We start from the raw sequence: 25,268 nt of genomic DNA, 5'->3' as shown, positions 1-25,268 counted from the left end.
CTCCTCTAAGCCTTCCTTTCTCAAGGTGGAACAAACCCAGTTTCTCTCAGCCTTTGCTCAGATGGCAGCATCCCAGTCCTTGGATCACCTTTTCGATGGGCCCTTCCCTCATCAATCTCCAGCTTGTCCACGTATTTTGTGTGGCCAGAACCAAAACTGAACACGGTATTCCAGGTGTGGCCTGACAAATGATGAGTAGAGTGGGATAATGCCTTCTTTATCTCTACTGGTGATGCCCTTGATGCAACACAGCAGTCAGCAGCATACTGTTTTCTCACATTGAGCTTCTTGTTCACCAGGACCCCCAGCTCCCAGGCAGGCAGATCCCAGGCTGTGCTGCACTCCTGGATTATGTTTCCCCAGGAGCAAACCTTACTCTCGTCCTTGCTGAACGTCAAAGGTTTTTGTCAGTCCTCTCTTCCAGCATATCCAGGTCTTCCTGCAGGGTGTCTCTCCTTTCTGAGGTGTTCCCCACTCAGTTTGGTATCATCAGGAAACTTCATCAGGGTACACTTGATCCCAACATCCAGATCACTTATGAAGATATTGAAGGGAGCTGAGCCTGGTACTAATCCTTAGGAGACCTCACTTGCAGCAGGTTGCCCATTTGAGAGGTGGTCTTAAAGCAAAGGTCAGTGCTTAAGTGACAAATGGTCTGTTTCTGAGTGCTTGTAGAATGTCAGATTAACATAGTGTGCAAAAGGAAACTGTACTGCACTATTTACAAAGTTAGGCTAATCCATATTTCCACTTTCTGCCTTTTTAAAGTTAACTTTTTTGAGCAGTTATTTTCTTTACCTATTTTCTTGTAACTGCTGCTATGGTAGGGTCCTGATCCTATCCATTGCTTTTGGTACTGCTACAGTATTCTGCATTTGAATTAAGGAGCAGTGATCTTCAGTCTGATTAAATCTGATGGGAAGCTTTGTCAGTCTTCCCCAGAGACTTTGTATTCTCAAACCTGGTTCATACATGGACACATTCCTTAAAATACAACTACTGGGGCAGGGGAGGAAGGCAAAAACTGCATAATGAAGAAGTTTTGGATACTTTTTGCCGAAAGGACTCTCTTTGATCTCTGTATGCCAAATGAATATTTTAGAATTTCACTGCTTATAGCTACTCATGATAAATTAATGAGTAATTACAACTTATTAGGAAAAAACCATGGAGTTTTAGCCTTTGGAAAATGTAGTGCTGGTTTGACGTCCTTCACTCGTTTGAGTGGAACACATCTTAAGTGTGAAGAGTCTGATTCCCTCCTTCATTGCAGCACTGCTAACCTGATGTAATTGATTTCATTCCCAATCTACAGGTGGATGTAAAATTCGTGTTACAAAGAAGATAAAATGACCAGTAAATGTCAATTTATTCATGTTGCTTTTGTAGCACGTTTGCTGCAGGAGGGAGAATCGTAGGAACTTGATGAGTGAACTCTGTAATTATTTTATTAAAGCTTGCCATGGTAAGAATGTTTTGGGAACCTCTTCTGAGAGACTGAAACTACTCTATTTTTTTTTTTCTTTATTTTTTTTTTTCTGAAGGAGCTTTTTTATTTTGGAAGGGAGAAGGCACTTCAGATAAGTGTCTTTTGTTTGCCACACAAAATGAAAATGATTTCTTCACATATTTTTCACAGAATTATTGAGGCTGGAATAGACCTCTGAGATGATCATCAAGTCCAGCCTGTGTCCTAACACCACCACATTCACTAGACCATGTCACTAAGTGCCACATCCAATCTTTCCTTGTAGTCACTGTCCCTTCCTACAGACACTTTGCACCCAGGCGTACTCCGAGTTACTCATTTGTTCAGATGTTTCCAGGACCCAGGCGGATATTTATTCTCAAGATGAGTGCATTTGAAAGGTCTCAGTGGGATGCAATCTTTTTGCAACAGAGTTGTTAATCTCCAAGAATCAAAGTTGTTGAGGGGAAGGGAGGTCCTATCTTGGCATCCTTTGAGAGCATATTCTCAGCTGTGTGTTCTTCTAGCATGGGTGTTAGCCTGTCTCTCCTGAAGAAAAAGCTCTCGGCCAGGATTTTTGCAGGCTTTATTAGTGTTATGCAGTATGGTTTTAGCTGAGCCTACCATTGATGGTTAGGAGAGAAATGCTGTGCTGTCCTTTCTGTTGTTTACAAGGCATGTAACTGGTTAGGGAAAGGGTTTTTCTATCAATTAGTACCATCTTCAGGATTCCAACCTCTTCTGAATGTGTTCACTGTCTTCATCTGCCTGGCTTTCAGGTGCATCTGTGCTGTGAGCTGGAATGGGGACAACCAAAGCAGCTCTTCATAAGCTGGTGTGTGCTTCTGTATCCCATCATGCAGCATGCAAGGCTATGCACAAATCTCTTCTTTGCAAACTCTGCACTTGCAGCTTGGTCTCTTTTGTCTCTAATTCCTTATTGCCCATCCCAAGTGCTTAAAAACATGAGTCAAGAACCAGAGGGCAAGAAATTGTCTGACGAAAAAATGAGGTTTGTGGGAAGGAAAACCTCTTTTAAAAATATCTCCTGGTTTTAGGCCCTTTAGGGTTGACCTTTACCAGATTGTCTGAAAAAGTAAACCTAGACACTCACAGTACAGGAAGGGAAGATTTTTACTTGTTCATACAGCTCCAGGGTTGATTTTAAGAATACCAAATATTGTAAAATCTGCAATTAAATCTTAGTAATTAACTTGGTTATTTATCCCCTCACCCCCAAACTGCTTGAAAACTCTGAGAGGCAACAGCATTTTTTGGCACAATATTTACTATTGCTCACAATTTGAGTCTTATTCAGAGGCAACAAAGGAAAAGGTCTCTAGGGTACATTTAAGAAGAGTGTGAACAGCAGGTCAAAGGAGGTTCTTCTGCCCTTCTGCTCTGCTCTGATGAGACCACATCTGGAGTATTGTGTCCAGTTCTGAGTGCCCTAGTTCAAGAGGGACAGGAATATGCAAGAGTGTCCAACAGAGGCTATGAGGATGATGAAGGGACTGAAACATCTGTGTGATGAGGAAAGGCTGAGAGACCTGGGGCTGTTTAGACTGGAAAAGAGATGACTGAGAAGAGATCTTATCAATGTTTATAAGTATCTGAAGAATGGGTGTCAGGAAGGTGATGCCAGTCTCTTTCCAGTGGTGCCCTGTGATAGGATGAGGGGCAGCAGACACAAAGTGGAATACAGAAAGTTCCACCTCAATGTGAGGAAAACCATCTTTACTCTAAGGGTACCAGAGCCCTGGAACAGGCTGCCCAGGGAGTTTGTGGAGTCTCCTTCTCTGGAGACTTTCAAGACCCACCTGCATGCATTCCTGCCCTAGATGATCCTGTTTTGGCAGGGAATTTAGACTCCAGGATCTCCAGAGGTTGCTTCCAAACCCTACTATTCTGTGATCTAAAGAACACATTCCCATGTTGGCTGGAGAAACTGTGAGACGTGACGCATCAATCCAGACAATGTGAAATACTCAGAAGTGTTCTGTGGTGGGAGCAAAGCCTTCGACACTGTCCCACACCACATCCTGGTCTCCAAACTGGTGACACATGGGTTTGATGGGTGGACCACTAGATGGATAAGGAACTGGCTTGATGGCCGCACCCAAAGAGTGGCTGTCAATGGCTCCATGTCCCAGTGGAGGCCAGTGACAAGTGGAATCCCTCAGGGATCAGTCCTGGGACCTGTCTTATTCAACATCTTTGTGGGGGACATGGACAGTGGCATTGAGTGCACCCTCAGCAAGTTTGCTGATGACACCAAGCTGTGTGGTGCAGCAGACACGCTGGAGGGAAGGGAGGCCATCCAGAGGGACCTTGACAGGCTGGAGAGGTGGGCACAGGCCAACCTCATGAAGTTCAATAAGAGCAAGTGCAGGGTCCTGCATCTGGGTCGAGGCAATCCCAGGCACAAATACAGGCTGGGCAGTGACTGGCTGGAGGGTAGCCCTGAGGAGAGAGACTTGGGGGTGCTGGTGGACAAAAAGCTCAACATGAGCTCTCAGTGTGCACTTGCAGCCCGCAAAGCCAATCAGATCCTGGGCTGCATCAGGAGAAGTGTGGCTAGCAGGTCGAGGGAGGTGATCCTCCCCCTCTACTCAGCCCTGGTGAGACCCCACCTGGAGTACTGTGTCCAGTTCTGGAGCCCCTATTACAAGAGGGATGTGGAGGTGCTGGAGCGTGTCCAGAGAAGGGCCACAAGGATGATCAGAGGGCTGGAGCACCTCTCCTATGAGGGCAGACTGAAGGAGTTGGGGCTGTACAGTCTGCAGAAGAGAAGGCTCCGAGGAGACCTAATTGTCGTCTTCCAGTATCTGAAGGGGGCCTACAGGAAGGCTGGGGAAGGACTTCTCAGGATCTCAGGGAGTGATAGGACTAGGGGGAATGGAATGAAGCTGGAGGTGGGGAGATTGAGGCTGGATGTGAGGAGGAGGTTCTTCACCATGAGAGTGGTGAAACCCTGGAATGTGTTGTCCAGGGAGGTGGTCGAGGCCCCGTCCCTGTGGGTGTTTAAGAGCAGGCTGGATGAGGCTCTGTCCAGCCTGATCTAGTGTGGGGTGTCCCTGCCCATGGTAGGGGGGTTGGAACTAGGTGATCCTTGTGGTCCCTTCCAACCCTGAATGAAACTATGAAACTATGAAACTATGAAAAATGCAGTTCCTTTAATGAACAGTGCCTTACTGTTTGAGTTGCCATAAATGCAATCTCACTGTAACAGGCTATTATCATGCTGTGCAGCACTTCTTAATTAAGAAACTCTGTGGACACATCATGTGTAAGTTATGCTGCCAAAGGAATGCATCTATGCTTGTATACATGCAAACATCTGTGTGTGTCTATGCACCTGGGTTTTGTTTATATATTAAAAAGATAATAAATCAGGAGGCTTGCATCATGGTAATATAAATATTTATTCACATTGAGCAATGAATTACTTCTGGATTGTTCCCTTAAAAATCCTGAAATGTGGAATGAATCTTCCAGCACAGATTTCCCCAAATGAACTTTAACATGTAATATCACAGTATCACAGTATAACTAAGGTTGGAAGAGACCTCGAGGATCATCGAGTCCAACCTATCAACACAGACCTCATGACTAGACCATGGCACCAAGTGCCACTTCCAATCCCCTCTTGAACACCTCCAGGGATGGTGACTCCACCACCTCCCTGGGCAGCCCATTCCAATGACGAACACCTCGCTCGGTGAAGAACTTTCTCCTCACCTCGAGTCTAAACCTCCCCTGGCTCAGCTTGAGACTGTGTCCCCTTGTTCTGGTGCTGGTTGCCTGGGAGAAGAGACCAACCCCTTCCCAGCTACAACCACCCTTCAGGTAGTTGTAGAGGGCAATCAGGTCACCCCTGAGCCTCCTCTTCTCCAGGCTAAACAATCCCAGCTCCCTCAGCCTCTCCTCATAGGGCTTGTGTTCAAGGCCTCTCCCCAGCCTTGTTGCCCTTCTCTGGACACGTTCAAATGTTTCGATGTCCTTCTTAAACTGAGGGGCCCAGAACTGGACACAGTACTCAAGGTGCAGCCTAACCAAAGCAGAGTACAGGGGCACAATGACTTCCCTGCTCCTGCTGGCCACACTATTCCTAATGCAGGCCAGGATGCCATTGGCCTTCTTGGCCACCTGGGCACACTGCTGGCTCATGTTTAGGTGGCTGTCGATCAGTACCCCCAGGTCCCTGTCTGCTTGGGAGCTCTGCAGCCACTCTGACCCCAGCCTGTAGCTCTGCATGGGATTGCCATGGCCAAAGTGCAGCACTCGGCACTTGGACTTGTTAAATGCCATCCCATTGGACTCTGCCCATCTGTCCAGTCTGTCGAGGTCCCTCTACAGAGCCTTTCTACCCTCTAACTGACTAACATCTGCTCCTAACTTGGTGTCATCTGCAAACTTGCTGATGACTGACTCAACCCCCTCATCCAGGTCATATATTGATTGTATGCTTAAATGCCAGTGTGATTACAAACACACTTATGCAGTTTTGAATAGAATAGAATAAACCAGGTTGGAAGGGACCTTTGAGATTGTCGTGTCCAACCCATCATCCAATAGTTAACATAGTTAAGGACATGAAATACTTTGATGAATTGACATTTATGCATTTTGGGGTCTGGGAAGTTAATTTTTACCTTTGCTAATAGAATTGTGCTGATATTCTTTATACTCAAAGTGTCTTCTGATCATCACAGTGAGCAGAAATTAAGGGCAGTGAAAGAGACAGGGGAAATGTTTTGCTGTTTGTGTGCAGGATCAACAGCTCTGATGAGCCTGTTTCAAGGGAAATGTTTTCAAAAACAGCCTCTCATACATGTCTATGGTCAGGTACAAGGCCTTTCTGTACCTGAGTTATAGTCAAGAACAAATTTACTTGACTTGAATGAACATCAGTCTTTGGATCCTGCCTTACAAGTTAACATTCTGGGCATGGGACTTAGAAAATTACCAACTTTCCAAATACCTTTTACAGAAGCAAATCACCAGAGTGGCAGAAGTGAGTTGTTATAAACAAGCCTCACACCTTCCAAAATATAGAATTCTCTTTAAAATATCTTGTCACTTACAAAACACTCCCTTTTCTTTTTACACAAAGCTAACAAATAGAGAAAATTAGTGTGGCAACAATGTATGGAAAACAAATCTCTGTCTGTCTGTCTTTGCATAGGTTCTGTTCCCAGGGCACTTGTGTGCTTCATGATGATTTAGCATGAATTTTGTATGATCCTGTTACAGACTTTAATATTCCAAGCAGGTGATCTGACCACTGTTTAATCAGTGTTTATTTTGAAAAGGATGTAGACAAATTTATCATGAGAGTTATCAGGAGAGAAATAATTCCACACTGCTTGTTCATCAGCACAATTTGCTTCATCTCCTTTTCTTGATTTCCTGACTACAAGTTGGATCTTTCTTAGATTCTGGTTCATAGGTCACTTACAGGTCCCTGGGTTCATGTGTTTTGGTATTTCACTTCAAAACTGAGCAGCCAAGTATCTGTTCCTGAGAGGAGTTTTGGGGTTTTTGTCCATATAAGTGTGAAATTCGGATACACCCAAAAGAAATCATGCTACTTTACAGCATTCTCATCCTGCTGATTCTTTGTCATCAATGACTGTGCTTATATGCCATGATCTAGAATATGTATTAGAAGAAATTAAATTGGGAGAAACTAACTGGGGGATCTGGAGGAGGAGAACCCCAGCAGTCAGCTGAAGAATCACAGGTTTACACTGTAGGGTTTTTTCTTCAGTTATAGAAACAGCAATGAATTAATTTCTCAGTAACTTGCTTTTTGTGTGGCTAAAAAATATATCATTGTGGATTGGTTTGTTTTGTTTGAGTTTTTGTTTGTTGTTTGTTTGTAAAACTTTTTTTTACTGCAGTCTTCAAGTTAAATCTGATCACTGGAATTCTTCTAGGGAATTACTTTAAATTGGTCTGTGTAAATTATGCATGCATGAGGACAAGAAATAATTTGGTGTTCCTAACAGCCAGTTGTACACTGAGATGAATGTTTGCATGCGGAGTCACCCATTTGGAATTGGGCCCAAACTAAATTAGAATTAATACCATGGGCTAGTTCCAGGATTTAGCTCTCAACTCTATTTATAATGATGTAATATACATTAAAAATGTCCATCTCTGCAGACTGCATTCTGCAGGGGCTGTCCTGGCTGTGAAGACCAGTAGCTGCAGCAATCGCACACCATCAGGTAAACATGTGCCTTGGAGATAAGGGGCTGGCATGTCAGGTAGAGCTGTCATCTTCAGAACTCTGGTGCATGTTTAATGTGAGGAAACAGGCCAAGTTGGGTAAGAAGCAAGAGATAGGACTGTGCCCCGAGCACCTCTTCTTTCTCAAGCTCCTCCACTCCACAGTGCTTGAGCAATAGCTGTGTGGATGAGGAGATGGACTATTTCCAGCAGACAGCCACTTCAGTTCAACCCCCACTGAGATGATAGCATGCACTTTAAGAGTAATAATAGCTGCCAGCCCTTGCAAGCCCCAGGGGATGGGATCTTGACGTGCTGCATGACATTCTACAAGCCTGCCTGATGTCTTGTGTCAAGTTGAGTGGCCAAGCTTGAAGTGCAGTGCTGGAGGGAGAGGGGGCAAAAAACCCAGTCCTCTGATTTAAAATGGATTTTACAGCACTTGGCATCTTCTGCAGGCTGTCTGGTGGACAAGGGTTTGGACAGAGTTTTTCATCTCCTGACCCATCCCTCCTTAATCCTCACTGCACAATGACTGCAGCAGGACCCAGGCTCGTAAGAGAGCCCAGTGTAGTACCATCTGCCATCCCCCACTCCCACTGGTGTTATCCATTCCATAACGGATCAATTGGCTCTGCTCTTAAAGGATTACACTGGTGAGGCCAGACTGAGACTAATGCAGCACCCGGTGTGGTCTTCTGTCACAGGAACAATTTGCAGAATCCTCTGTCTGGCCCCACCATTTGTGGTCAGAGAATGATGTGAGCTCTGGAGATGGAGCTAGTCTTAGTTTTAACAATCTGGTGACTAGACTTAGACTAGCTCACACAAGACAGCGGTGTGGTTTTATTTTCTATTACTGTGCCTTCAGATCCAACCACGTGCAATTTCAGAGCTTTTTAATGCCAAGGAAGGAAAGAACATTCTCACTTTACCAAATCATCTTTTTAGGACCAGCTAAGGAGTACCAAAAGAACAGAAAACCAGAGCAAACCAAGGAGTGTAGTGAGCTGTATTAAGAAAGAGGAGATTAACTCCTTGTTTTGAATCAAAGGAAGGAGAATTGTTTTGGTTGTTGTGTGGTGTATTTTTGTTATCATGTATTAATTAATGTTCTTCAGGGTCAGCTGACTCCAAAGTCTTGGCATCAGATGAAACACTGAATTTGGCCATTAGTGTTACTCAAACATGAGTGTGCAGGAGGGTTTAAAGGTCAGATTGTTTAAATAAGATGGTTGCTTTTGTATTGTCTTCAATTACAAGTAAGCCAAAATATTGTGTGCTTATGGCACCCAGTAAAAATACTGCAGTAGCAGTATTATGTTTAAACAATAGACATAGTCTAATCTGTGCGATAAGACAAATCACAGAATGGTTTGCATTAGAAGGGACCTGAAAGATCACCTACCTCCAGTCTCCCTGCCATGGGCAGGGACACCTTCTACTGGATCAGGTTGCTCAAGGCCTCATTCTGTCCTTGAATACCTTCAGGGAAGAGGCATCCATGACCTTCTTGGGCAACCTGTTCCAGTGTCTAACTACCCTTACTGGAAAGAATTTCTCTCTAATATCCAATCTAAATCTACATTCCTCAAGCTTAAATCCATTCCCTCTCATCCTAATAAATAGCAGATGATAAATATCAGGGTTTATTGTAGGGGCAGCGGTTTTAAGTGGGCAGATTTAGACTGGGTATTAGGATGAAACTCTTTATAGTGAGTGATGAGATGCTGGAACAGGTTGCCCAAGGAGGTTGTGGATGCCCCTTCTCTGGAGGTGTTCAAGGCCAGGCTGGATGAGGACTTGAGCAGCCTGGTCTAGTGGAAGATGTCCCTGCCTACGGCAGGGGCGTTGCTTTCCTTTTTTGGTGAATATTGTCCTTTAAATTCTCAGGGTTACAGAAATAATGAAATGCAGTTAAGCAAATAACTGTTCTTTTGAAAAAGATTATACTCAGAAGTTATTTCGACTTAGCCTGTTGCTCTTAGTAGAGGAAAGAAAAGTGGAAGAGTGAGATAGAAGCATTTTTATTAATACCTTTGATGCCTTTTTTGGTTTTGGTCACTTCAATTCTTAAAAGAAATAAAAATCAGCTACTATTACACTTCTGGAAGTAAGACCTTGCCTTAACTTTCTTTTAAATTTAATTTCATCTACTATCCCTTTTTAGATAACAAAATTAATGGGTGAGCAAGATGTAGTGAATGGGGCCAATGTTTTGCCCTAGGAGTTAATAGAACATTATAATCAACTTCAGCAGTACAGAGTTTCACCCTAATTCCTAGGTCTTACTAAAAATAAGAGGACATAATCAATTGCATGTTGTTTTCATCCAGGTCATGTATGGAAGACTGTCTGAGATACTTCAAGAGAAGATGGAGCCTTGCTGGCTCTCTTTGGATAGGAATTATTTAAGTGGCTCATTTTAAAGCATGTTTCATCTTTTTCCATCTAGAAGATGGTGCCTGGCAAGTTAGTGGTCTAGGCAGGACATTCTGGGTTGTTGTTCCTGTGGACACATTTCTATGAAGATAAGATGTTTGTTTTATTGGTTTGTGTTGGTGTGTTTTGGTTTGTGTGTTGTTTGTGTTTTGTTTTTTTCCCATCTGGTAAGTGTCCTGCTCTTTTCAATGCATCCTTCTCAAGTCTGTCTGCTTGAGAAGTAGCACTTGTCTTCTTCAGTGGCCTTTCCTAAAGCTTAGTGTTGTCTTTTGTGTGCCTGATTAATTAGCCTATTTATCACTTTTATTGAGTATCAAAATCTCTTTTCCTTATAGCCACCTCAAGGTGCTGTGAAGTGTACTGCTGGATAAATAATTAATGGTTGCTAGTAATGGCTAATCATCATGGCTTTTCATCTTACCTGTGTAGAAATGTTTGGCTTTTCTAGATATTTAACTTGCTTGTAACTTCAGAGGTGGGAGCGGTTATATTTTTTTATGGGTTTCCAAGAATGTGCCTGCTGAGACTTGGTGCAGGTGTTACCTGGGGGGTTTCTTGCAGAATGAGTTGGAGTCAGCCAGTTACCAGAAATAATGCTTCTGGTTTGGGATTATTCCACCCCCCACCCCGCTTTGTATATCTTCCAGTAACAGCTTGGTCTGTGAATATTGCTTTGAAGAGGTGAATGATGCAATTCTAAATACATCTCACTGAGATGCTGTTGTGTTAACCATTTGTCTGTGTGTTTATGGGAAGCAAATAAGTCCTTGTGTATCACAGCCAGACTCAGAGCTTGCAAAACTCCTTTTATATAGTGGATCCACCTCTCAAACATCTCTTTACCACAACTTCCATGCTTAATGAACTATCCAAACCCGGTGGTTAATACAGTAATAAATTCATCACTTTGGCATAACTAGTGCCAGTTTGTAGTTTTATAGTGTGTGATTATATCTATAGTGAAAAGAGGATGAAAGTGGTGGTTTAGGAACAGGAGCAAAAGGGTCTGGTATTTATGGTTTACAGCAGAAGCTTGTCATTGCTGCTTGTTTTCCCCTTCCTCCCCCAAGTTTGTTTTTCCACTCTTCCATTTAAACATGAAGCTATAGTTTGCAGGTACTGGGAGAAAGTGCTGCTGGTGCTGCCAATAGATAGTTGGGTGTTTCTGTGTCACAGTTCCTCAGATAAAGTGAGGAGATTGCCAGCTGCAAAGAGGTTCAGCAGCAATTTGTTATACTTGAAGCATTCAGTTTTGCAGACACAAGCTTTAGTGGTCTGTTGCGGTCAGAGGGCAGCAGTGGCATTTAGGAAATGCCAAATAAAGTTTTCTGTCATGTACCTTTTCCTCCTGCAGGTCTTTAATGTCCTTCTTGAATACAAAATACTGTAATAGTTTGCTGTAGGACTGTCATGTGTGCAGTTTGTTCAAGGCTGTTCTATTCCCTTGACTTTTTTCTGCTCCAGGAAAAGGATGCTTCTAGGTAGACCCTGAAATTGCACTTGCAAGTACAGGGCTGTAGAGACAAGCTAAGGGATATATAATGTACAATGCTGGCTCTCCAGTCATGCCTGCTTCCTTGAGAGCTGGGTCTGGCTTCCTTGTGTTTGATGTTTACAGCTTGCTCAGCAGCAAACTTCATTTGGTAAGCATTAACTCATCTGCAGATGTTAGTATTCCACTGATCCTTTAGGACCACACTGAGATCCAACTTCATTTCACAAGTGGCTGATGGACTGTGCTAAACTGTTTTTCTGCTTGAGTCAGTGTACTGCCAAGTGTCCACATCACTAGGAAAATCATGACTGTCAGGGAGAGACTGAAGACTTGAAGCCACTCTCTTCAACAAGTTGATAATTATAGTACACTGGAGCCAGTGGAGTGATAAGAAACAGCTCCATCTGAAGATGTGTTGTACACAGTTCCACCTCATCAAGCAAAATGTTTTCTACTCAAGCCAGCTCTGAGTCACAGTGGCAGAGCTCTAGAAGGAGTTTGGCATCTGCCGTTCTTGTAGCTATCTTGCAACATGCTGAAGTCTTTTGTGCCCAGAGGTTGAACTGGTGGTGCCTGCCATCACCTTGATGTTTACTTCATGAGAAAAAACACTGGACCAAGCAATGAGATATCTACGGACCATTTCTGAAAATGTCATTGCTAACCAAAGCATTAGGTAGAAATGGACATACACATCCTTTTGCCACGCATGAGAAGGGGATAATTAGTGATGATGCTAAAACATCAACCCTAAGTGAGGCCTTTCCTATTGCTGCAATAACACCAACTAGCTTCAGTTTTCATTGTGTGCTGTCAGTAGCCATAGTGTTGTGTGCAGCCAAGGAGTCTGGTCAATAGCTGGACAGTATCCAAAGGAAGCAGAGGTTGCTGAGAAGCCTGATTTCCCAGAGGCTTGTCAAAGCAAGAAGAATTTTGGTTTTTTTTTCAGAACCTGATCCATCCATTGAGGATAGGCAATGATGCTGGAAATAAATTGATTGGTTGAGATGGGCTCTGCAGGAGAAGCTCTCTGGGTCTCTCCAGCTCTTCGTTCAGTGTTTTATTCCCTGGGGCTTCAGTTATTGCAATATCCTTTGTAGGAATGGACATGCCTCACTTTATATCTATCCATGGTACTGCTGGAAGCACCTGCTACCTACAGAGCACATTCCTCTGACTGTATTATCTCTTTTGCTGTCCGCTTTTTGCTCTCCCCTGCAGAATGTGTTAAATAGCTGCTAAACTTCAGAGACACTCATGACGTGTGAACACCCTTTGTATCATCTTTGTGTTTCTGCAGAATATATTAAATAGATCAGCTTTGGAGGCATTCATGACCTGTGGACATACTTCTTGTCATCTTTCAGTCCATACCAAGAGTTCAGCATGGCTGTTCTGCCTTCATTGCCAATGTCCCTGGAACACTTTCCTTCTCTTTCAGTTAGTCTTCATGAGCTCTTCCTTGCTGTCTTTCCCGATTGTCAGGCAAAGGAAAATACGGTATCATCCCCTTACCCTCTTTTTAAGCCTTCTCATTTCTGCAATGCCTGTGAAAAGCCTGGCAGAGTTGGGGTCATTGCTACAGCAATGAATACTGTCTCATTTTCTCTCCATTCTCTGTTCATCACAAGATCTTAGCAGGCATGTTTATGATGTCACCTTTTTGGGACAGGAATCACGGGTTCTGTTCTATGCTCGTATGTCTCCTTGTTTCATGGGGGAGCCTTGGTCCATGACCTAGGTTCTACACATTTATTTACAGAACGGGTTGGGTTGGAAAGGATCTTTGAAGATCATCTCACCCAACTCCTCCAAAATTTGTCAGTCATTTGTTTGATGTAATATTACTGCCTGATGCCTTCCAAGACTGGCTGCAAGTTGTGAACAGTAAAACAATCAGAGGTTTCATTTTATATTAATATCTACAGACTTTGTGCCTTTACTTGGAAAAAATAAAGTGCTTTCCACAACAGATGTGACTCTTATTTTGAGCCAGATTTCAAGGCAACTGAGGTTTGTCCCTAGGCAATTAAAATCCTCAATTAACATATTAATTATTTTTCTAATGACATTTTTTTTCCTGTTGTCTACTGAAGAGAGAAGAAACTGTCTAATTTGTATACTAGTTTGTGAGGTATTTAGCTAATTGACACAGGAGAATTCGTTAGTGTTTGTCTTGCAGTCACAAAAGGGAGCATTTATTCTGAGGGACTGTGTCTGTTTCCTGCTGTAGGAAGGTGTGTTACAATAATGCTTCAGCTCACTGGGGTAACAGGCAAAATGGGATGAGACAGGAGATTCTTTTACCTGCTTTCATTTAGTGAGAGAGAAGGAACAAATGCTTCTAACATAAATAACCAGTGCTACCTTATTTCTCTGATCTGCATAAAAACTGCGAAGTCTTTCAAATACCAATCTGTGGAGGTTAAACCCTATGTCATTCCAATCCCTTCGATGTTGTTCTGATCCCTTCAATACAAAGGCAATGCTTGAACCGTGCAGCAGCCGCTGTTAATTAACAGCATATTGGGGCGGATGCTTGCGGGGGGAAGGAAGAAGAAAGTGATGGAGAAAACAGAAAAGCGTATCTGCAGGAAAAAAACAGAGCTGCTTGTCTGTTATTGTTAATGAATAGTTTCCTATTTAACAGGAAAATATCTCTTTGTTAGCATGGTTGGATGCTGTTAGCATGGCATGATGGCCTAATATCTGAGCAGTGTCCATTTTCTGTGCTACAAGATCAGCCCCTATGCAAGTGGCATCAAGCCTGAAGGTATTCACTGTTGGCTCTTGAAACAAACTGCTGACCAATGAGCAAAGTAATTTTTCAGCCTTGGATAGATTTTCCTGCAAAGATTGAGTCATTACTAACCAGTACTGCATATCTTGACTGGAGAGGCTCATTCCTGTACGAACTACCCTAAGGCATTGAACAATTCATGGGCTAAGAGCAGGCAATGCAGAAAGCATGGGCAGCAGTAGGAGGCAAGTAGAAATGTCATCATGTACAAGCAGATGTGTACACAGGTATTAAGACATGTAAAAGAGGTCCTGATTTTAGCTGTTTGTGTCCTACATTCAGGGCTATGCTTTGTATTTCCAAAACACTTAACTACAAAAAGTGGGTTTTGAGTAGGGATCTGAAACAAGACAGCAAGTACCAGCTTCAGGCAGGGCATGGCGTGCATAAAGGTGAGGTTAGTGTACTTCTGTGGTAAGCAGAAGAAACAGAAGGTGCTCAGGCACTACTTCTGAGGCATTATGGAGGATCAAGCGCCAGGGGTCAGAGACTAGCAATGGCTTCTGTCAGGAGAGAGTCAAACCAGAAGGAAAGGAAAAGTGGAGAAGAGAAGACGGAGTATTAGCAGAAATGAAGGAAATAAAGAAAGAAACCTGAAGGGAATGGAGTTGAGGCATGACTGGGTTGGTCAGAGCTGGATAGCAAGCAAGAAGTCTTTATGTTAAATGATGTGTGATGAAAAAGAAGGTGTTAGGTGAGGGAGAGAAAAACAGAAATCGGGGAGGCAGTAAACATCAACTGAATCAGCTTGAATTTGGCAGTGTTTCCAGGAGGAGAAATAGGTTAGGAAAATGTCACTGCTGATTGGACTTTCCTCCCTCCTTTTTTTACTTCTGGATTGTGGTAACATCACACAGAGGGCTCAAAAGAAACTGCTCATCTTCTGTGGATATAGGGCTGATTTTGGTGAAAAATGCTTTTCTTCACAGCCAGAGAGTGAATGGGTACTTGGGCTGTGAGTAGTTTCAGCACAAAGGGCACAGCTTCTCTATTCTTTAATCAGTTTTTCTCATCTTTTTATCAGGTAGGTTTGAAACATGATGCTATTAATTTTCTTGGCCCCTCTTGTGTTTGTGTATACATTTACTGGAATAAGTGCTTTCTAGACTTCTATTGCAACAGCAACTGGCAGACCCAGTCATGAACTGAGGAGAGGGCAAATGCTGCAAGAGAAAACCAAACCAGAGTGCCAGGAAACATGCAGTCTAAATGTAAAGACAGGCGTTCATAGGTGACCAGAGACAGACAAGAAAGAAATCCAGAGAAGAGTGTTCATCAGAGCAATGATAGTCTATCTGATTGCAGGTTCTCCAATTTACCTGAAGTGCACTTCAAACATAATTATGTTTCTGAAGCTTTTCATTTAACATTAAATACACCCCTAAGTAAATCTATTCGTGTGTAAAATAGTGCTTTTCCTATCTGTTGCTGCTGAAGTTTGAACACATCCAGGCACACGTGCCGCTTGTCCTGGAGCAGGGGGACAAATACAGCACAGGTGGCAATGGAGCCCTGCTACCTTGTGGGGCCTTCTTGACCAGATTGGGTGATGAGATCTGGGACTTCTGTCAGGCTTGCTGTAAACCCTGAGTGATGTTATTCTTTCAGGATTAAGTGTCTGAAGGCATCACTACAGGTCCTATCTCCATGCAAAAAATGCTTACTGTGACTCAGTGTAGGTTTTACATGATGTGTAAGCCAAGCAGTTTAGAATCAGAGTGGTTTGGGTTGGAAGGGTCATCTAGTCCATCTGCAGTAAGCAGGGACATCCTCAAACAGATCAGGTTGCTCAGGGCCCAATCAAGCCTTACCTTGAATGTCTCCAGGGATGGGGCATCTACAACCTCTCTGGGCAACCTGGGCCAGTGTTTTACCTCCCACGTGGTAAAAATATTCTTTCTTCTTTCTAGTCTAAGTTTCTTCTCTTGTAGTTTTAAGACCATCACCCCTTGTCCTGTCACAACAGACCCTGCTAAAAAGTTTATCCCCAGTTTTCTTAGAGGACCCTTTAGAATAGAATAGAATAGAATAGAATAGAATAGAATAGAATAGAATAGAATAGAATAGAATAGAATAGACCAGACCAGGTTGGAAGAGACCTTCAAGATCATCGCATCCAACCTATCACCCAACACCACCTAATCAACTAACCCATGTAACCAAGCACCCTGTCAAGTCTCCTCCTGAACACCTCCAGTGACGGCGACTCCACCACCTCCCCGGGCAGCCCATTCCAATGGGCAATCACTCTCTCTGTGTAAAACTTCCTCCTGACCTCCAGCCTGAACTTCCCCTGGCGCAGCCTGAGACTGTGTCCTCTTGTTCTGGTACTGGCTGCCTGGGAGAAGAGACCAACCTCTGCCTGTTTACACCCCCCTTTAAGCACTGAAAGAATGTTCTAAGGTCTTCCTGGTACAATCTCTTCTTCAGGCTGAATGACCCAAACTCTCTTAGCTTGTGTTTAGAGGAGAGGTGTTCAGATCACTTTTGTAGCCTCCACTGGACCTGCTCCAACAGGTTCCTTGCTCTGAAGGCTCCAGAGCTGGATATAATATTCCAAATGAGCTCTCACCATAGCAAAGTGGCAGAATCACCTGTCACTCTGCTGGCCATGCTTCTTTTCATAGAAACATAGAATCAATAAGGTCGCCTTCCTCGGCGGCTCATCTTTCGGCACATGGGCACAGCCTGTTCCTGTGCCTTTGAGAATTCCTGTGTGAAGTAGGTGATGGAGCCCAGGATGCAGTTTCCCTTCTGGGCTGCAAGTGCACATTTCTGGCTCAGTTCCAGCTTCTCATTCACAAACCCTTCTCCACAAGGCTGCTCTCAATCCCATCATCCCCTGGCCTGTATCAGTGCCAAGGATTGCCCTGACTTGGGTATAGAACCTTGCACTTGTCTTCGTTGAACGCCGTAAGGTTCACACAGGCTGAGTTATTGAGCTTGTCTAGGTCCCTCTGGATTACTTCCCATCGCAGTGGCATGTCAGCTGCACCACTCAGCTTGCTGTTACCTGCAAAGTTGTTGAGGGTGCACTTGATCCTGCTGTTTATGGCTGTGTCATTGATGAAGATATGGAAGAGCAGTGCTCCCATTACAGACCCCTGAGGGACGCCACTTGTCACAGAAAGGTTATCAATTCTTTTTTCTTCTGATTCACAGATTGAGTGGCCTGAGGTCTGAAATGCTGAGATGGTTTGAGGAAGGAGGGTGGATAAAACCATTTATAGCCACACTGTGGGGTTGTGTTGTCCACTGCAGCCACACTCAGCACAACAGGAGCTGAGGGTGCATATCTGGGAACTCTTCCTTGCTCTAGTTTTGCTTTGGTCAGAGAGCATCCCTGGTCTTGTAACATGCTGGTACAATGTAGTGGCTTTGAAGATAGGAGCAGAGCTGTGGGTTGTTCACATTGCCAGTGATGAATGAAACTTTATCTCTATGGAAGCTGCTTTAGAATTGGATTAGGAATAGAGCTGTGCTTTTATCCCAAATCATTTTCAGCAGAGACCTGAAGGAAAATGGAGTGGTGTATTACCATTTGCTGTTCGAATCCCGTTTCTGTGGGGTTGAAGAAAAATTACAGTGACTGTGGTTGCGAAGTGGTTTTACAGTCCTGCTTATTTGGAAGAGTTTTTGTTGTGTATGCTTCTAACAGACAGCTGACCAAAGTGTGCGTGTGGATTAACTCCTGTGAGATTGTCTTTAAAGATGATGTGGCTCTTTGCCCAACTTTGGGATCACCCTGCTTTATTTCCAGTCTAAATGCTATTTCAATAAAAGCAAAGAGCCACCAGACTACAGGCAGTTGGTAAATTTGGGACTAAACCGGATTAGGTCCATGAGATTTAGTGTCTTTTGAGAGGCGGAGGGAGATGACAAAGCAATATGTACTTTGATTTTGTTTAATTTTGTGGGTATTGTGTGTGTTTGAAAGCCTCTTAATTTTTGAGGAGGAGGATTGAATGGCATTGTTTTGTTTCATAAATCTTTTTTTAGCTGAACATTTCTGAACAGTAGAACATCTTCCTAAATTCACTGTCCTGCCCTTTGCTTTTGGTTCTCTGTGGTTTACGCTCTTGTTGAATCGTCAATTTTCGTACGGCCTTTGGTCATGTTGTTACAAGATTGTTTTTGTGCCTTCTCAGCTTCCATTGAGTACACAGCAGAAACTCATGAGGATGAACATCAGGGTGGGCCAATGGTTTCCAGGCATGTGTGACATGAGGAGATGGTGGTATCAGAGTTTGTTGCTGAAGTGCTTTCCCTGCTAATGCTGTGAAGTGTCAGCATGCCCTGGTCACCAAAGAGAAGGGGAACAATGAGCTGAAATCCAGACATTTTAAATATTGCTGTTTTGGATGAATTGTGGATGTCTTTAGCTGTTTTAATTTGAAGTTGCATGTTTAGAGAGTCTTCTATCCTTGCTGGTTAGCTCTATCCCTGATTCAGATTTAAGTTTCTCAGTTTTGTGGCTTCTCTCTGTATAATTTTGTGACTGTATAGTTTGGGTTTTTAAATCTGCTTGAGTTTGATTTAGAGAAGCAGATTATTGCTCACTGTATTACATGGACTGATCTTGGATGATTTAACTATGTTAAATACCCAGTCAGCTCCAGTATGGTACACTGACGTTTCCTTCTTTTGTGGCTGGTCCCCGCCAATATCTGAGGATATCAATAAATTGATGGGAAGTGGAAATGCTAGTTGGCTGCCAGCCATCTAAGCTCACTCAGAATGACAAAGAGCAGTGGATACAGACTGGAACACAGGAAGTTCCACCTCAACATGAGGAAAAACCTCTTTCCTGTGAGTGTGCTGGAGCCCTGGAACAGGCTGCCCAGAGAAGTTATGGAGTCATCTTCTCTGGAGACTTTCAATCCCTATCTGGGTGCATTCCTGTGTGGACTGCCATAGGTGATACTGCTTTGGCAGAGGGGTTGTGCTCCATGATCTCCAGAGGTCCCTTCCAGCCCCTCCCATTCTATGATTTTTCAGTAAAGTTGCACTGGTGGTGTCTTTTGTTTTCTTTCAGTTTCTTCTTAAGTCTGAAAGGGGTGTAGTCAACACCCTTCTTACTTGTTCTAAATGCATGTGTTTCAGCCCTGAAGTGTGTGACAACACCTAGCTCTACTGGAACATAATGTAGTGCAGGATTAACGTGAGTAAGATATACTCACTACCCAACAGCAAAGAAATCAGTTCATAAAATGTTGGCACAGACAAATTTGATGGAAAAAACACAATGTTTTGAAATGTGGCTTTTGTTGGTTATGGGATACATGCTGAGTTAACCTCATTGACCTTTTCCCCAGGAATTGATGCGCTTACAATTGGCGGGTCATTATGCTGCTCCACCTGTGTAGTGTTAAGGTCAGTGTGTTTTTCTGATTATAAAACCCATCCATACCATTCCATTATAAACTCACTGCCATCCATATAATGGAATGTGCCAAAGCTCGGAGCTCGTTGCAGCTGCCCCTGGTCCATGTTTAAGATCAAACGAAGTGGTTCAGGTAATTTGAGCACCTTTTCAACAACATGTCTAACCAAGCTTCATTTGAAGTGACTTTTGGTTTATGTTTTCTTTCTATTTTTTTCCTTTTCTTTTCTTTTTTTTTTTTTTTGGTAACCTACTAAGCATCCATCTGATGTCAGTGTTGGTTTTGTTTTGTGTGACCTGCCCAAGAATTCTTACTGAATTGAGACACAATATAAGATCATAGCAAGGAGGTCCTGGGAGCAGCAGGCAACTGTAATGTTGCAGTTGCACGCATCCATGCATAGGCAAAGCACAGAATGCATCCAGCACTCACCTTCACAAAGCATTTTCTGAAACCTGCAGCTTCTAACAGTGAATTGAGTCATCACAACACACAAATCAACCATCACAGTAGACACTAATGTTGACTGGCACTAACCACTTACTAGGGGAACGTGGGAGATAATGTGCATGCATAACACACTAGTGCTTTATGCATCTTCCTGCACAGCTGAGTCTTCTGAATGGTCATGCATTATGAAAGACAGCCAGAACCTGCATTAAAGCCTATCTAGTGTTATTTCTGTCACTGAAATGTTGTTATGGTTGGGACTTCTGTGTGTTTGCTTCTACATTTTAATTTGTTATTAATCATTCTTTGATTAATAACTTTAATTCTGGTGAAGAGAGATAATTCAGTCAAGAGCCATCTGTGTAACAGGTCATTATGTTCTTCCAGTTTCATGAGGACGTATCCTTTCTGTGCTTAAGTTTGCTCTTTGTAGCAGCCATTAAGAGCCTGGGGCACTGGTAGTTTTGCTGGGGGTTATTTTGAGCCCCTCTGCAAATTAAGCAGTGTTGTAATTGCTGAGGAAATACATTCAGCTTCTTGATGATGACAACTGTGACCGTGTCTAACAGCAGTCCTCCTTTCACCTCTCCATAGCTGCAGACTCAGTGGTATCCTACACTAATTGCAGTGTGAAACTTCCCTGGGTGTGTGCGCTGCATACAGCACATCCAGGCTCACAGAGCGTGCTGGAGAGTAATGGAAAGACTCTTTGGTGAAAAGTAGTCCTTTAATGTTCTAGCTTATGAGTACCTGTTCACAGCCTGACATTTCACGTGACAGTAACTTGAGTATTGCAGCTATTGCATCAGGTAAGTACATCTTCAGAGGTGTTCTTTTATTACTCTGGGAAAAAATAGTATGTATTTCAATTAGGCCACAGTCCAAAAATTACATGAAATGTCCCCCCAGAAAGATGATGCAGGTCACTATAGGATTGCATGTTTTTTTCACATGAGACTCAGAAAGAAGGTTGTGCTTAACAGCAAAAGGGATATCCAAAGGATTGAGAACAGGGGCTGGAGAATACGTAACACCTGTGTAACTTAGGAGCAAAACTAGATTCTGCTTGTGAACCAGAAGGATATATTTTGCAGCATTTTCAAGTTTACCTGTGTTGATTAATCTACCCAAGCATCAAACAAGTGCTTCTCTCACTGCTACACAGAATCACAGAATCCATCTGGTTGGAAGAGACCTCAAATGTCATCCAGTCCAAGGGTCAACACTAAACCATGTCCCTAAGTGTCGGGTCCACATGCTTCTTGAGTACCCCCAGGAATGGTGACTCTACCACTGCCCTGGGCAGACCATTCTGATGTCTGAGAACCCTTTCAGTGAAGAAATATTTCCTAGCATCCAGCCTGAACCTCCCCTAGTGCAGTTTGAAACCATTTCCCTTAGTCCTGTCACTTGCCACCAATGAGAAGCTGCTGCTCCCTCCTTGCTCCAACCTCCCTTCAGGGAGTTGTAGAGAGTGAGGACGTCTCCCCTCAGCCTCCTCTTCTCCAGACTGAACAACTGCAGCTGCCTCAGATGCTCCTCATAGGCCATATGCTCCAGGCCCTTCATCAGCCTCGTTGCCCTTCTCTGGACATGCTCCAGCACCTCAATACCTACACCTAAGTGTCTCTATCAGTATGTACACCTAAGCTCCTTACTGAATTTGGGCCCTTACAAACCCTCCACTGGAGATCCTGGGGTTTGTATTAAATACCTCCCACCAAGGATCCTGCCAGAAATAGGTAACTGACATGACAGTAGGAAGAAAGTAAATTAACCACCTGATGCAGCATATTCAACTGGCTGTGGTGTGTTGTCTCCTCAGGAGATGTCTTCCAGTTAAGGTAAGTTTCATGCTCGGTTTGTGGACAGCTATATTCAGATGTATCAAAGTGATGCAAATCAGAAGCAAAGGGCTGACTACCAGGTATCTCACCCACCTTGTCTGGACAACATTCATTAACTAAGAATGCAGCTTTGGCTCTGTTTCTACTAGAAGGCAAAAGTCCAAAACATTCTATAATTTACAGAAAATAATTTCTAAGCCCCCTGCCCCATCTCTCCTCTTCTTCTTATCCCCCATGGAAAGCATGTGGAACTAAGTTTATAACAATATTTCCAGCTGTTGCTGGATATTTCTTTTCTCTATTGTCATGATTAGAAAAAAAACAAAAGTTAGTTTCAGTCTCAACATGGACTTCTTCAGGAAAAGCAAACCAGTCTATGGCAATGAACTGTGTATACCTCCAAGGGCATTTACTTGACCTTGCAGATAAGCCTTTTGTTCCATGTAGGCATTTGAGATAAGCGCCAGTATTTGTTAGCAGTGTGAAGACTTGGTGGGTGCAGGGAGTGCAGGACCCTTCCAGATTCTGGGTGAGGAGAGAGCACTATTCGTTGCCCTGTGTTTGAGTACCTAATTTAGCTTCTTAAGTTCTTTTTTTCCTACATAGTTCCTGTATAGTCAACAAAGTCATGCTCCTGGTGGTATTTCAGACCACTATTTTTCTCTCCCTGAACTGTGTAACTGATATAGAAAACTTAACTTCATTCAGGTGCCCAAATCTCATTGAAGGCTATAAAAGACAAATCAAAATGTAGATATACAGCCCTCAAAAAAATGATATGGCACAATCAAAATAAGGTCTCAATTAGAAAGGCTTTAGTGCTGTAGTGTGTGGCAGCTCTCAGGAGTAATTTCTAGCTTTTAAAAGGTCTTCTTCAGATGTGCTAAAGAACAGCAGGTTAACCTTCTGCTTTGGATATAGCAGGGAGGAGAGCTTACGTTGATCCATTGCTTATAAAAATCACCTTCTGCATGAGCTTCACATATTTAGTCTGTCTATGGCTGTTCTAGCAGGTGTGTCTTTGGTAACGTGCTCAGTGTTTACATTAAGACACAAAGCACTGTTTCATTTAAGAAAGAAAGAAATAGCCTTTAATTAGAGGTTTCTCACATGTGGAGTTCATCCTTTTAGTCACACAAGCTAGTGATGGAAAAAAAGATCTATTGGTGTTCCCGTGCCAAACGCTGTTAGTGTAGAATTGTTGTCTGTGGTTTATTTAGGACTCAACATGAAGAAATCTTTCTTTTGCAGTGTAGCTCTTCAGAGAAAATAATCAGCAACAAAAATCAGAAGGATTCTTTTTTTTAACAAACAGCACACCTAGGTTGAACTTGTACTGAAAGCCAAAAACATTCCCATGTATCCAAAACAGAGCATTTTGCAACTCCTCATTTTTTTTTGACACTGTACTTTGTGCTCTCACATTGCTTTTTCTTCTTGCTAATGATGACCGAAAAGATGTAAAGAGTGTTTTGACCTTTTCAGCTCTCCTCATATGTTAGTCTTGTAGGTAGAAGAACCAACAGATCCATGCAAAGGTGCAGAAGGGATGGTGGTTAGCCAGCCTGCAGGCACAAAAGAAACCACTGACATATCCTATAGACCCTCAGCTAGGTGCTCCCAGCAAAGCCAGCAGATGAGAGGGAGTGGTAGGAGGAGAGGTGGAGCTATGAACTGTAGCCCTTGCTCTTACAATGTCTTTTTAATTAAACTAATATAAATATTGGCTGGGTTGATAGATATATCTTAATGGAGAAATTAAGAAATTAATTTCTGGCACAATTCCCTCTTCTATTGGTCCCCATTTCCAGCACCAGTTTAATTGAAGAAACAATTCTCTGTATTTGCTTATCTGCCAGCTTTGTAAGGGGATAAGTGTACATTTGGGAAAGCACAAAGAAGGTTTAAGGGCACTGGCAGAAATAGATATAGATTAAAAAACACCAGTACTGTCATTCAAATTATTAGGGAAAGAGCATTTGCAAGAAAATTAGGTGATAAGTTTGCCATTTTTCTCATTATACCACAGAATAGGAAGGCTGTGAAGATGGTGCTTTCTGTCTAAACTTTGATATGAGGTTACACAAAGATGGTCAGAGAGGCACCTCTCCTTTGAAGACAGGCTGAGATGGCTAGGGTTGTTCAGCCTGCAGAAGAGAAGGCTCCAGGGAGACCTTACAGCAGCTATCTGGCATTTGAAGAGGATCTCCAGGAGAGCTGGAGTGGGACTTTGTAAAAAGTTGTGTAGTGACAGAGAAAGGGGCAAAGGCTTCAACCTGTAAGAAGCTCAATTTAGATTAGACATTAGGAAGACATTCTTCCTGAGGGTGATGAGGTGCTGGAACAGGTTGCCCAGAGAAGTTGTGGAAGCTCCAACCCTAGAAGCATTCAAAACCATGTTGGATGGAGTCTTGAACAACCTGGACTAGCAGAAGGTGTCCCTGCCAGTGTAGGGGGTTGGAACTAGATGATCTTTATGGTCCTTTCCAACCCAAGCCATTCTATGATTCTATTTAGAAATTTCACAGAACCCCAAATGACCCAATGGGACAGGTTCTGCTTCAAAGTCTGAAGTCAAGAGGAGCTTTTCCATCACACCCAAGACGCGCAAGATCAGGCCCAGGCTGAATTCACTTCAAAAGAACAGACAAGTGGCATGCAGATCCATACCTGTATACACCTTGTCCATACAGGAGAACACTGCATAGAATATTGGCAGCAGCAGCTGTCCTGTGTGCCTTTAGAGAGCTGATGCCATTTTAGAATAGAATAGAATAGAATAGAATAGAATAGAATAGAATAGAATAGAATAGAATAGAATAGAATAGAATAGAATAGAATAGGACCAGGTTGGAAGAGACCTTCAAGATCATTGCTTCCAACCTATCATCCAACACCACCTAATCAACTAAACCATGCCACCAAGCACCCTATCAAGTCTCCTCCTGAACACCTCCAATGTTGTCAGCTAGAATCACGGGCCTTTAAAACCTGAGCTAAAACGCTTTATCTCTTTTGGTGTAGCACAAGTGTGCTTTTTCCTTTCAGGATTTCCATACTGGGCATCTGCATTGCTTCCAGAGGGGTTTTGCCCTTGAGTGATGTGTGGGAACACTTTGGTTTTGACACAAATATTTTGATTTTA

At 43.1% G+C, this 25,268-nt stretch overlaps 1 protein-coding gene across 7 annotated transcripts in view; it reads left to right on the top strand.

Annotated features, from left to right (window-relative positions):
• Positions 1-25,268, top strand: part of HECW1 (HECT, C2 and WW domain containing E3 ubiquitin protein ligase 1) — a 314,683-nt gene that overhangs the window by 55,601 nt on the left and 233,814 nt on the right. Inside the window, exon 2 of one of the 7 annotated variants that reach the window (XM_068152574.1) lies at positions 19,758-19,815. The exons of the other annotated variants lie outside the window; for them this stretch is intronic. Within the exon in view, the coding sequence (XP_068008675.1) occupies positions 19,789-19,815 (27 nt within the window). The 5' untranslated portion in view covers positions 19,758-19,788. The remainder of the gene's footprint in view (positions 1-19,757; positions 19,816-25,268) is intronic. 7 annotated transcript variants of the gene reach the window in all.

The sequence above is a fragment of the Melanerpes formicivorus genome, unplaced genomic scaffold (genome assembly GCF_026170545.1).
Source record: "Melanerpes formicivorus ecotype bairdi unplaced genomic scaffold, bMelFor1.0.p_v2 SCAF_24, whole genome shotgun sequence".
In the NCBI taxonomy this organism is placed as follows: domain Eukaryota; kingdom Metazoa; phylum Chordata; class Aves; order Piciformes; family Picidae; genus Melanerpes; species Melanerpes formicivorus.
Note: the sequence above shows the minus strand (reverse complement) of the source record. Positions and strands in the feature narration are given on the sequence as shown.